Genomic DNA, 14,095 nt, shown 5'->3' with positions numbered 1-14,095 from the left:
CGTTTGTGGAAAACCAGGACATCAGAGTCATAGAAGCCCAAAGATAATATATCAAGAAGGAGATGATGGTTGACAAGTGTCAGTGGTGCTAGGAAGCTCGATTAGATGAGGACCACTCTAGAAAATGCCATTGGATCGATAATAGCAACATGGAGGATATTGGTGATCCTAACAAAACAGTACCAAGTGTGATGATGGAAAAATCTGACGAGGGAGGGTAGAGCAGAGCGGAGTAGGTGGTGAGGAAATGACCTAGTAAGAATCTACAGGGCCAAATGAGTGGTGTGTTGGTTAGGAGTTGGCTTGGGAGCACCAGCTCTGAGCAGCAGGGCTCTGGTTTGGATCCCACATGAGGGCCAGTGACGCTGCGCCCTCTACAGCTAAGATGGTGAACAACAGCTCGACCTGGAGTTGGGCTGCCTCACCCGGGAAGAGCGCAATGATAATACCAACATGGGCCAGTGAAGCAACATCCTCCACAACTAGACCAAAGAACAAAAAGAACAGCAACTTGTCTGTACCTCTTCCCCAACTCCCCAACACTGTTCTCCTCCCCCAACTCCTCAATAAAATAAAATAAAAGAAAAGAATCTATAATATCACTGAAAAAGGGGAGCTCCATTAGATAAGGGGTCAGCTGTGGGAGAGTCTTCCTTTTTTGCTTATTATTTTGTTGTGTTTTAAAATGTAGAAGGGGAGAAATCTCATTGAGCAGGAGAGGTTGCACCTTGCAAGTGAAAGAAGGGCTACTTGAGAGTGTTCGGGATAATAATATTATTTTAAAAATTGCCAGGCTACCCGCGACGCACTTTAAAAATCACTTCTTCACTGCAATGAAGACTGCTGAATTTTTGATGAGCTACTATTTTGAAAGAACACGGCTCTGTCAGTGTCAACCTTAGACAATATTGTCTAATAATATGGAAATCTGCATCATGATTCATGTACTCAGCTCATCTTTCTTCTTTTTCCAGGAGCTGATGAGGACATAGAGAGTCCTGAGCTGACAACATCTCGACCACTTCCAAAGATACCGCTCACTAGTGCTGCTCCCAAAGTGGAAATCACCACGCTGAAGGTACAGAACAAGGTACCTGCTCAGACGAAGGTGTGTTTTGCTTTGTTTTGCATTGCATTATCAAGTTGCTATAAATTCACCTCCATTTAATTATTCAGAATGGTTCTTTTAAGAGGCCCCGTTTAAAAATCTGTAAGGACAAATGCTCTTTTCCTTATAGTATTTAAATGGCTCTTACTCTTTATGATTGTTTTGACATTTACCCACCGACTACTTTTTTATGTGTTAAATAGACTTTGATTTTTAGAGAAATTTTAGGTTCACAGCAAAAGTGAGCGGGAGGTACAGAGATTTCCCATATACCTCTGCCCTCACCTATGCACAACGTCCCCTACAATCAACACCCTGCACCAGAGTGGTACATTTGTTGTAATCAAAGAACCTACATTGACATGTCAATAGCACCCCAAGTCCATAGTTTACCTTAGGACTCACTCATGGTGTTGTCATTCTGTGGGTTCTGACAAATGTAGGATGACACGTACTCACCATTATAGGATCATAAAGAACAGTTTTACTGTCCTAAAAGTCCCCTGTGCTCCACCTATTTATCCCTCCTTTCCCCTTAAACCCTGGCAACCACTGATCTTCTTAGCGTCTCCAAGTCTTGCCTTTTCCAGAACATCACATAATTGGAATCGTACAGGATGTAGCCTTTCACATTGGCTTCTTTAACTTAGTGATGTGCACTTAACGTTCCACTATGTCTTTTCATGGCTTGGAAGCTCATTCTACCTACTACTTTTATCACTCTGGCTAGCTTATATATGAATAGTTTTTATAGGGTGCTCCTTTTTAAATTTTTTTAAAAAAATTTTATTGGGGAACAGTGTTTTTTTCCAGGACCCATCAGCTCCAAGTCAAGTAGTTGTTTCAATTTAGTTGTGGAGGGCACAGCTCAATGGCTCATGTGGGGATTGAACCGACAACCTTGGTGTTATGAGCACTGCGCTCTAATCAACTGAGCTAACCGGCTACCCCAGGGTGCCCCTTCTTAAGGAACTCACAGACAAGTAAGGTTGTAAAACCTTTTCCACTTATTTGGCTCAAGCCAAGAAAATTTGTTTTCATTTCATAAAGAATTTTGTCTGAGTTATAATCATTGTAAACTTTACATATGCTGAAACAGGTTATAGAATAAGGAGACTCTAAACACTGGTCACAATACTTTTTTCTCAAAGTCTCCACTGCCCGCCATCAGTCGTATGCAAACTTTGCCCTCTTTCAGTGATAATAATTAATCTGAGTACATCTCTATATATTCGTTTTGAGAGCTGACTTAGGCCAAGAAATAAGGTTTTTGGCTGTAGAACAGAGCAAAGCTACTAGCAAATGAAAACTATGAGACTTATGATTTTGGCCTTATTAACATTAAATGGCAATTAGCTGACCACCCACTGCTGGGTAAGCTATTTAAGTTGGAAAATGAATATTAAAGTCTGAATAAGGCCTAAGTTTCAAATCCTGGATCTGGACAAGTTTCTGAGCTTCTCAGAGTCCATTCCCCATGAGCCATTGAGAAGCTTAAATGTGAAGGCAAGTAACATGGCCCCTGAGACCCGGTAATCATTCTGTAAGCCTTAACTGAATTTGGTTAGAGAAGTCGAGACCAAACCAATTCACCAAATGAGTGTGTGTAATAGGTACAGTGGTGGACTTTGTAGACAGTCCATGGGTAGCATGCTGCTAATGGAAACTAAGAAACACAAGTGTCCCCTTTTGGAACTCACCCATCTGTTGGTTAGAAAGGAGATGCTGCCAAGCTTTAGCAGCAGAAGATGTGGAAAGCTGTGTCATGAACATAGTGACAGGCGTTCTCTGGAGTAAGGCACTCCCATCTGCAGGCAGGTACACAGGTGGGCTTCCTGCCCTTTCCTTTTTCTGCCTTTTCCAGAGTGCCATTGTCCTCCTCCCCCACTTCCACCTCCCCCCACGCCGCCCCAGCGTCCACCCTCTGTCCTTCCAGTGCCTGTGAAGAGGCTGATGAATGACACAGCTGGATGGGTGTCTGCAGATATGGACCAGCGCTCTTCAGACTGGAGCGCTCTCTGTAGGATTAAGAAGAGCCAGTTACTGTTAGCTGACTGACTTCACAGGCCATGTGATAAGAAGTTCTGTGAGCCCTGAGGCCGACATACCTGGCATATGCTGGTCCACACGTGGCAGCTGCTCCATAAAAGTATTAAGTTGAGTGAGTGAAAGAAAGAAGGGAGAACGGGAGAAATGAAAAGTAACAGGTACAATTGATGGTAGGATGGCTGAACACCTCAGAGCACATGGCACAATTATCCGATGTGACTGTTAAAGATAAATTTGGCTTTATCACATTTTTATTTGACTGCTTGTCTTATTGACTGAATCTCTTGAAGTCAGTGACCATTTGGACTCACTAGCTTGAAACAAGAAACTCAGTTTTGGCTTTCAGTAATAAGTAGTATCCTAAGCCAAACCTAATTTGACATAGAGTTCTGGTCAGTTGACAACAATGGATTGAAAATTGATTTAAGTTTTTAAGAATTGGCTTTAAGGAAGTAATTGTGTCAGATCAAGATAAAAAAGATAGACGTTTGGCAGATGAGCTTAAGAAATTAAGGATCTCCAAACATTTTAATATATTTATATCCTTAGTATCAGTGTTCAGTGTAGTAACAATAAAATTTCATTCATTCATGGGAGATTGATTGAGTGCTACTCACTATGTGTCAAATACTGTTCTAGGTCTGATAATTGATAATATTGATAATGAATATTAGTAATAGTGATTAACTTTCTTATTTTGCAGTTATATGGCACAGCTAAATTAAACATTGCCTCTGGGATACCATTAATGCAGACTTTACTTTTGAATGGGCCTCACAGTGGCATTAATGTCATCATTATAGATACTCTATCTAGTTGTAAATTTATACAACAAAAAATAAATAGAACACAGTTATTTGTTCAAGAAGAGCATTGCTCTTAATCTTTTACTTCCATTACATTTCCGTGGCATTTAAACAACCAGACATGGATGTAACAGATCTTTAATTGGTTTCATTCAATCATCTGTGCTGCTTTTTTGTACTTTCATTTTGCACATACATACAAGAGTTTAGGTGTTTCAGGTTAGTTTTGTACTATAGAAAGAATTCTTCTTAGTCAAGCTCGTGCTTCCATACAGTAAAACTTTTCAGTTTAAAGAATAAACGTTCTATCTAGAGTGGGTGCACCAATGGACGATTTGTTCCTCTACGTGCACAGTGACCCCAGTTCTTAGAGACCTCCTGTCCTCACACTCACAGACTCAGGGAATGCAAGCTGCTCCCTGGCTGCTGGATTGGAAGCTAAATCAGGAGGAATTGAAGTGTCAACTCTCTCAATGTTTTAGGGACTCAAGAAACCTGAGGGGACATCATGTTCATTTGTCATAACAGTGGGACAAAGAGGATGTGGATAAGTGAAACTCAGTCTCTGATATTATAGTATCTCCTTATGTCCCTCTCATCTGCCACCAGAACTTGCTTACCTTCGTCCCTCTTCACAAACCTGAGTACCCACCTAGTTGAGTTGACTCTTCCTTGTCCTAATCTCTAGTAGCAGTGCTAATGAGCAGTGGAAAGGTCCCTAGATTAGAACCCAGAGAATCCATTCTCTTATCTGTTGAATTGTTTGTTCTTTGATCAGGCAGGCAATGAATGATGGGATTTCCATGAAAAGGATGGAGAAAACCCAAGCAGAATACTGCCAGTGAGCTTCCCTCTTCTGCTTTACTTTGATACATGAAGGCCTGGGAAGACCTTTCATAGTTTCTTCTCTCTAAATGATGTGAGAAAACAGTGAAAGTTTGGGTGTATTTTGTGCAGCTGTGAAATGATAAGTTCTCCATGGCCTGTGCTTTTCGTAAGTCATAACATGTTGTAGTTTCAGCCAGTACAGGGTTTCCTGTGGCTTGGTAAAGTAAGACACTTCATCACACTTTATTACGTACCATCTTCAGCAGAAGCCTTGTGCTCTGTTCACTGAGGCAGAGTCCCACTGACCTCACATACTCTAGATTTCAAATGGATCTACCTGGTCTAGCTTGTCCATCCTAGAAATACCAATGATCTTAAGGCACCCCAGGAAGGTGAGATCTTTTCTTCTTAAACTGTTTAGACTTAAGTAGCAGGCTGCCATTTTGAATGAACCCAGGCCTTCAGAAAGCAATTTGCCACTTAACTGGGCCACAGACTGGAGTCCTAATGAAGGTGGTTGACTGTTCTTAGGAAGAGTAATAGAGCTAAAAAGGATTATTGTCTACAATAATAGCCAGATGCAGTGGACAGTGTTTTTCATCAGTAGTGTTAACAAACAAGAACTGCAGGCTCGTAGAGAATAGTCAACTCATTTGAACTGGGCTTCTTTAACTCAGTGGGTCTCAACCATAGGATGGACTGGAGAGTCTTTAAAAAACAACAAAAATGAATGGTAGCTTCCCCACCCCAGACCAATTGAAACAGAATCTCTAGTGGTAGGACTTGCTTTTTTTTTTTTAACTTTTCAAGTTTCATTGTAGCTGTAGGTCATTCACACAGATGGCCAGTGTTGGAGCTGAATGTTAGAAAGCCAACAGGTGATTTCTGTGTTGGTGTGGTAGACTACAAAATGTTCTGAGGTTTTAGAGAAGTGAAAGATGAGGGAGAGCTTCCTTAAGGACCAATGGACAATGAAAGAAATGAAAAATTTGGATTGGAGGTAGGAGAAATGCATGAACCAAGGCACAGATATTAAGATCAATTGTGGTAAGTGGCAACAGAGATGGCTGTGCAGGGTTTCATACTGGGGATTAAGCTAGCGTCAAGGCTGGAAGCCACCCAGCACATGCCGTTATGAGGTGGCTGCAAGAAAAGAACTTAGATATGATGTGATAAAGACCTGAACAAGTCTTTGGAAGTGAGAATTCAAGGAAGGAACTCAGTTTGAGAGAACAGTGAAAGACAAATTGACAGGACTTATGAAACTGTTTTGAATGTACAAAAATAGTAACTTTGGGGCCCAAAAGAATAGTTGGTATTATTAATGGAAATAGAAAAGAGGGTTGATCTGATTCAGTGCTGCAACCAAGGGCAGTAGTATCTTACAGGCTGCTGGATAGATGGTAATAATGCTGACTGGAGGTGAGGTTGTGAGAGTTACTATATTAGATTTATACTTTAGAATTGTGGAACATCCAAAAGCCTGAGAGGATCCTTCATCAGATGAAGAAACTGAGGTCCAGAAAAGTGGTATGACTTGGTCAGGGTCACACAGGACCTACTTGTAGAACCCAGGTCCCCGGAAGCTCTAGTTTAGGGTTTGCTGAAGGTGTGAGAGTGTATACGTAGAGAGGAGGATGACAGAGTCAGCCTGGGGGACTGCTCCTCACACAGCAGGGTCAGGAAGAACCCTTGGAGAGCACCTAGAAAGAACACCTGAAAGGAAGCTGTCATCACAGTGCCCAGTGTACCAAAGAGATGAAGGAATAGGGAGAATTGGGACAGTGTTACCGGGTTGAAGCAGCCAGAGAGAGATGGTGGTCTGACGTCAGAAGACTGGTGAGAAAGTAAGATCTTATCAAATGTCAACTGAACAACTTAACCATGTCATTAGGATTATTATGAACTCACTAACTATCCATCTTGCCTGTACACATGATCAGTGTTATATAAAATCATAAACCACATGGGTTTATTATAGGACTCACCCCTTGGTATAAACATCACACAAACTGATTATTCCAATTATTTCCTAAATTTATTGTTTGAAGAAAACCTAAACTTTTAAATATACTTATCTATTATTCTTTTTAGCATATTAAAAGAAAAAAATATTTATAAATTTTCCCTTTTTCCCTACCAGTCACCTGAAGAAATTGATAAGGAAAAAGTTCACCTGTCTGACTCAGAAAGAAAAATGGACCCAGCTGAAGAGGATACAAATGTGTATACTGAGAAGCACCCAGACAATCTGTTTAAAAGAACAGAAGTCCTGGCGGGTGAGTAGCCTGGTAGGGGTCAGATAAGAGGGCCCTTAAATGGGCCTGTCTGTGTGAGATTTGAAGGTAGGTGTAGGCAAAATTTGCTAAATGTTACTTTTCCACTGAGAGAAATTTGGGTGGGGTGGGGTGGGGGACCTCTCTCCATAATGAAAGGCAAGAGTTAGGCAAATGCTGTCTTCATTTCCTGCCAGCTTACTCAGCCTATCCCTTGGCCAGCCATTGGGTTGGAGGAAGAGGAAAAAGATCTGAATTGGTCCAGAACGACTGGGTGTAGGGGATAGCAGGATGTGAAGATCAATCAGTTTTGCTCCAAGTCATTCTGATTTCAGAATAAATTTAAGAGAAGGAAAAATTCTTCAGAGGTTAGGTCAGTTGACACAAATAACACCCAAGGCATTAAGGATGTTTCTCTAATTGTAACTTACCTGGTGGAAGTATTGACATTTGATTTTTAAAGGGGAAGATTTGCAAGATTTAAGAACACTTAATCATTGAAAAAATAACCCTAAATCCAAGTTGAGAAAAAAAAAATTTGCATGCTTTTTTTCCTATTTCCTCTTACAAAATTTAAGTAAATTGTATCATGTTTTGTGTTTTCATTGAAAAGGCAACTAGAAGATTAGACTATGAAATGTGAGTGGTGAAAAGACTAAAGAATCTTAAAGTGTGGAATTAGTTGAGCTCACAGCCAGATTTTTCTTATTGAGGCTTTTGGGTGATATTATTGATACTAATCAAAGAAAGTATTGTACCTTCCTGAGCAGTGTCAGATTTGCACAATTGCCTGATTGCTTCATTGAATCCAGTTTTTACAATTTTGGGGGTTTGCAAATTAAGCCTTTTAAAAGTGTTGTAAATAGATTGGGCTTGACAAAGCTATTTCAGCAACCCTTGAATCCCTTCTCAAAGTAATCTGCCTTTTGGTGTGTGTTTCAGCTGTCATTGCTGGTGGAGTTATCGGCTTTCTTTTTGCAATTTTCCTTATCCTGCTGTTGGTGTATCGTATGAGAAAGAAGGATGAAGGAAGTTATGACCTTGGAGAGCGCAAACCATCCAGTGCTGCTTATCAGAAGGCACCTACTAAGGAGTTTTATGCGTGAAACTCCCACTTAGTGTCTCTATTTATGAGATCACTGAACTTTTAAAAATAAAGCTTTTGCATAGAATAATGAAGATCTTTGTTTTTGTTTTTTCATTGAAGAGCCATTCTGGCATTTTAATGATAAAATCCCATTGTATTTAAAACTTCATGTATTTCTTTAGAACAACATAAAATTGAAACATCTGCAGTGTTCTGTGAATAGCAGTGGCAAAATATTATGTTATGAAAATTCTCAATGTTCATGGAATCAGTTTAGACTTTTATGTGCAAATGCGAAGTGTGATTGTTTTTGTTCAATGGTTCGAAGATGAAAGCTGTTTAATTTGTGTTAGCATGTCTTCAATTGATCTTAGGAAGTTGGTCTTACTTTGTTAATTTATCTGTTGTTCCCCTCTTCTCTGCTCTCTCCTCTTGTCCCCTGGAAAACAAAACAAAACTCTATGCCTTCTATAGCTGTTATGGTGCAATTTGTCTTTGGATAATTCAGATAATGGTAATTTAGTGTATATGTGATTTTCAAATATGTAAACTTTAACCTCCACTTTGTATAAATTTTTAAGTGTCAGACTATCCATTTTACACTTGCTTTGTTTTTCATTACCTACAGATTTGCAACAGCAAATTAATGTGTAAAATTGGATTATTACCAGAAAACTGTTTAGTCATATCTATCTAATCAGGTCTTCTTTTGGGAGGATTTGATGTGAGTTTCTGACAAGCCTCAGCAAACCCAAAGATGCTAACAGTATTTTGAGAAGTTGCTGCAGATTCCTTTGGCCACTGTATTTGTTAATTTCTTGCAATTTGAAGGTACGAGTAGGGGTTTAAGGGAAAAAAAATCAGTTTTTGTTCTTAAAATGCTTTTAAGTTGTAAACGTCTTTTTAAGCCTTTGAAGTGCCTATGATTCTATGTAACTCGTCACAGACTGGTGTTAATGAGTATATATAACAGTTTAAAAAGTTGGTATTTTATAAGCACAGACAATTCTAATGGTAACTTTTGTAGTATTACGAATAGACATAAATTGTAATTTGGGAACATAAAAACTACTGAATAAATCATGTGGCCTAATATTGAAAATGTCACTGTTATAAATTTTGTACATTTTGATCAAATGTACATCTCCCCTTTGCTAGTAACCGTCTTCTCTCAAGGATGACATGGGTTTGATTTCTGAGTGTTCCACAACGTCTGCAAATCAAAACCAAAGAACTCATCATTGAGGCTGTTGCAGATTCGCCTCCGAATCAACCAGAGGAAATCTGAAGATATTGTCCTGTGTGTGTTGGGGTGTAGATATTGAAAGACTGCCAGGGCGGGAGTTGTGAAGTTTGCAACCTTTATAGGAGAGCTGATGGCAATGTTGAGACAGATGTCTGCTTTTGCAAACTACTTTTAGGGCTATAAATTCCAAAGAACTGAAGGGGCTTCCTTGACGTCGGTATCTAAGGTTTAGTTTTGTAGTTTGATTTACCTTTGAACTGTGCTCCAAATCTCTCCTGAAGCTAATGAAGTACTAATAGATGGGAGGGCATGGAGGCTCTGCATTAAAAAGAGGTCCTCACTGTTTAGGATTGAAATTGCTGGCAAGCCGTTATGCCTGAGGAGGAGACAGAAGTCTGAGGGTACCCTGCCTGGGTACTTCTTTCTAACTGAACAATTTCTTTTTCTATTTTACCATTAACATTGTTTAAAATTATGAGCCACCAAAGTATACCTTTCCAACATATAATTTACTTTTAATAAAGTATGACTACTTCATATAGATAGAAAACAGTCCCTGGAATTGCCACAGGACTCATTTAAACAACGAAATTTAAAGCAACACTTGGAACAGTGTTTACTTAAATTCTTAATGGCCTTAATTCTCACATTCCTGCCCCATCACGTACAGAATCGATTAAAAGGAAGTGATAGCACCTTCTGAAGCGACACGATGTCCCTCAGTTACAGAGGTTCAGAGAATAGTGGGCAGCCCTCTAACAGTGCAACGCAGAATGAAATTCAGTTCATAGAATAACAACTGTTTGGGATATCTATGCCAGGAAAAGAAAATTTCTGGCAAATATTTTGTCACTGCTGTAAAGCAAAATATTTGTTAAAGTGCCAAAATAAAGCCTGTCATGCTGAAAGTAAACAAAATCATTGTATAGACTGACATCCCGTTTTCTTCAACTCTGTTTTCTGACTAGCTTTATTTTACTTTTAAGATGCAGTAAATAGTTCTATAAAAAGTGTTAGTTATGATTACCGAGTTCAGGAAAATTTGGGTCCGCTATAAATATTAAAGCCAATGTGAAAATGTCCTGCTTCCTTAACCATATGTAAATGATTTCTTTTGTGTGAATACCACTTTGTGTTTGAGAGACCTGCAATATTCGAACTGTCCATTTTTAGCATATGGGGAAAATGGGATGAGCTCATGTTTTTTGAAAAGTTTTAGCTGCGGGTGCATAGTATCTGAACTTTAAGATTAGGACCTAGGTAATAAAATTGAGTTTAGGTTGGACAAATTTGCAGAAATTGCCATCTGTTAATGTTAAAAGTTGATAGTTTCAGATCAAATGTTTAGTGAATTGGTATTTTGGTAATGAACTTCTTTTTTGCAAATGAAACAAAATACACTTGCTTATTGAAGATACAGTCTCATTGAATAGGGTTTAGGAGACTAAGTTAAATAAGTAGAACGTAACTACCTTCCTCTGGTTGTCCTAAAGAACTAAAACGCCCTACAAATGATGCTTGCTGGTTCCTGCAAGAACAGGTACAATAATAACAGTTTTTAGTAGCTTATTTCATCACTATCTTAGACATTTTGAAACCTTAGGGAAAATTTTTAAGAACAAAATATTTTTGCTTTTAGGGCAAAAATATAAAACCTAAAAATATTGTAGGGTTATTCATATAAGCAGGATCGTCTTTACAACTTTATTATAATTATATAATGGGGTGGTAGAAAAATTATTTTTTAATTTGGTTTAAAAAGGCAGTGACATTAAACAACACAATCTGTATAACTTGAGCTTCTAAGCTTCTGGCGGACAACAGTGAGGCCCTACGAGGTTTCCAATTAAAATTCATCATGCCAGATGATAAATGAAGTAGTCCGAATTGAGTAATCACTAAGGGTTTTTCAGTGCTAATATTTTATCACAATAGTAAAATTTGAGACTTGGTCATTTCTGGGGCATTAGATTTAGCTGGCATAGAAAACCTTAAAAAGGATAGAACAACTTTCTGCCATTTAGTGGTAAAAACAGTATTAAAATGAATTTTGTCCCACTCTCCTAACTCTGGGCAACTTCATGCTTATAGTTTATGGTTCTAAGAGTTCATTCCTTTTTATTTATCTACTGCAGATGGTCTGTAGTGGAGCCTTTTCTGACCAAGGAATCACGGTCACTTTGGAAGCAACTTGATTTTCCTGGGAATTATCTGGAAGGGTGTAACCCAAGCAATCGTTCTAACATACAAATAGAGGAGTGAATAGGCTTTGGCTCTTCAGATATGCTGAGCACAGACTTATTCATTCCAGTTGCCTTGGAAAAATAGCATTCAAGCAACAAATGCTTGTATATGCAAGGCATCAGAGGCTTAATCGAAAGATATTCGCCTACTGACTATGCACTGGGCACTCTTCTAGAAGCTGGGGGTATAGTAGCAAACTAGGTAGACAGACACCCTGCTCTCATGAGGTTTGGAGAAGGATGCATAGTGGAAACAAAATCAAATAAAACAAGTGGAAATTACCAGTTAGTGGAAATTTCCATGATATGGACATAATGCAGGCTGATATAAGGGACTGAACAACTGTATCAACCCTGATAGGCTGGGTATGCTGCGGTAATGATCTCAAAGTCTTTAACTTAAAACAGCAAAGATTTATTTCTTGCTCATGCCACATGTCCGTGGGTTGGCAGAGAGTTCTGTTCTGAATAATTGTCATCCTCAGTCCAGGTCTCAGGCCAAAGGAGTAGCCATTACCTGGAACTCTGCCACTCACTGCGGTAGAAGGAAAATCATGAAGTGCTCATTGGCTCTTCAAGTTTCCACACAGTAGTGACATATGTCACTTGCACCCACATTTTATTGGCCAAAGCAAGTCATGTGGGCACACCTAACTTCTAGAATGCAGGGAAGTGCCTCCTACTTTGTGTCCATAGGAGAAAGGTGGGATATTTGTGAATAGCTGTAATTACTACAGCCTGGTCGGGAGAGATCTCAGAGGGTGAGGCCTGAATGGTGTGGAGCCTGTTATGCTAAAATCGGGACGAGCATTCCAGGATGTGGGAAGCTCTAAAGAAGGAAGGAGCTTGAACAATGAGAAGGCTAGTGGCTGCTGAGGAAGGGGGCTGGTACAGGATGTGGAATAAGGAAGCTCAGAAGTGTAATCACTGCCTAGCTGGTCTTCTTCCATGTTTGCCCCCTTATATTTTAGCTCCCTCAAGGAAGCTAGACTGATCTCAACGACATAAATTGTGTCACTCCCTTCCATGGCTCCTATAGCACTTAAGATAAAATCCTGACTCCTTACACTGGTTCTCAAGATCTTCAAGAACTGACCATTGGACAATGATAAAGAGACACAGTGGTGGTAGCATGGCTAGTTAAGAGGTCATTATTGTTACCTAGGGGAGAAATGATGACAGTTTGGCCTAAGATGGTAATAATGAAGGTGAAAAAGACTGGAGAGGAGGTAGAATCAACAGGTCTTGATAAAAGGTTGGAAAGAGTAGGGAGTAAAGAAAGAGGAAGTTAACATGACACCATAATTTTGGCTGAGCTGGATGAGTCATGTATTTAGAAGGAAAATCAGGGAGTTGGCAGTAAAAAAGGAGTTCTGTTTGGGCCATGTTAAGTTAAGACTATTAGACACCCAAGTGGTGGTGTCAAGTGAACAATTGAAAGTAAGAATTGAGTTCAGACAACAGGTCTGAGCTGGAGATATAAATATAGGAGTAGTGTCCATCATGTGCCTGTTGGTACACTGACTTATTTCCTTCTCTTTTCTGCCCTGCTCCATATAGAAATTGGAGTGGGGAGAGGGATGACCCACGCAAACTACATTTCCCAAGCTTCTTTGCTAATAGCTACTGGGAAAATGACCAATAGAAGCTACTGGCAGAAGACTAGAGGTCAAGAGGAAGGAAGAAGCCAGACTACTTTCCCCTCTCCCTGCTTTGGGTAGCATCTCTAGCATTAATTAATGAATCCCCTCTATGGTTTGAATTCCCACTGGGCCAACTCTCCTTCAAGTTCCCAGCTCCCACTGTTTATAAACTCTCATAAACCCCACTTTCCTCCTTTGTCTCCCCAGCCTTAGCCTTAGGGAGAGTAGAAGCTTCCTGCTGTTGATATTCTCTGGGTGATCTCACCCTCCATAGTTGGCCTGTTACAGCTTTTCCAACATCTTCGGAACTGATTCCCTAGATGAAATTCCCTCTATTGCATCACCAGCATGGGTTCTATTTTCCTAGGAGTGAACAGACATGTAGATGGCATTAAAAGCTGTGGGACCAGATGACATCATCTGGAGAGGTAAGTACATAGTGAAGGAGCATGGCTCTGGGCCTGCTTTCTAGCACAGTCTGTCTTTTTAGATGATTGCTCAGTGCTACCAGAATCACTCTTTAACACTGGTCACAGGACTGTATTTTCATTTTGGCAGATGCTTAGCCGGGAAACAATCTAATTACAAGGAGAAAAAAAATTCTTATGATGTATTAGAGCTCATTTTTGAGCAAATTAATAAACTTGTTCAAGTATCCACTTCTACCAGGTCATTAATAACATACAGTATAAAAGGTAGTTTTGTTTTTGTTTTTGTTGTTGTTGTTTTAAGTAATTGGGCAGAGGAGTAAGAACTATTTGAATATTCAGAAAATATCTTTATTATCTGTGTTTATAATGGGAAAATAT

General features: G+C 39.5%; 1 protein-coding gene across 1 annotated transcript in view; it reads left to right on the top strand.

Annotated features, from left to right (window-relative positions):
* The window catches only part of SDC2 (syndecan 2), a 116,366-nt gene extending 106,045 nt beyond the window's left edge, over positions 1-10,321 (top strand). Inside the window, exons 3-5 of the mRNA XM_019627080.1 lie at positions 975-1,108; positions 6,935-7,070; positions 8,010-10,321. Of these exons, the coding sequence (XP_019482625.1) occupies positions 975-1,108; positions 6,935-7,070; positions 8,010-8,173 (434 nt within the window). The 3' untranslated portion in view covers positions 8,174-10,321. The remainder of the gene's footprint in view (positions 1-974; positions 1,109-6,934; positions 7,071-8,009) is intronic.
* Positions 10,322-14,095: the final 3,774 nt, after the last annotated feature.

This window comes from Hipposideros armiger, unplaced genomic scaffold (assembly GCF_001890085.2).
Source record: "Hipposideros armiger isolate ML-2016 unplaced genomic scaffold, ASM189008v1 scaffold_705, whole genome shotgun sequence".
NCBI classification, from domain to species: Eukaryota; Metazoa; Chordata; class Mammalia; order Chiroptera; family Hipposideridae; genus Hipposideros; species Hipposideros armiger.
This window is presented reverse-complemented; position numbering and strand designations above follow the sequence as displayed.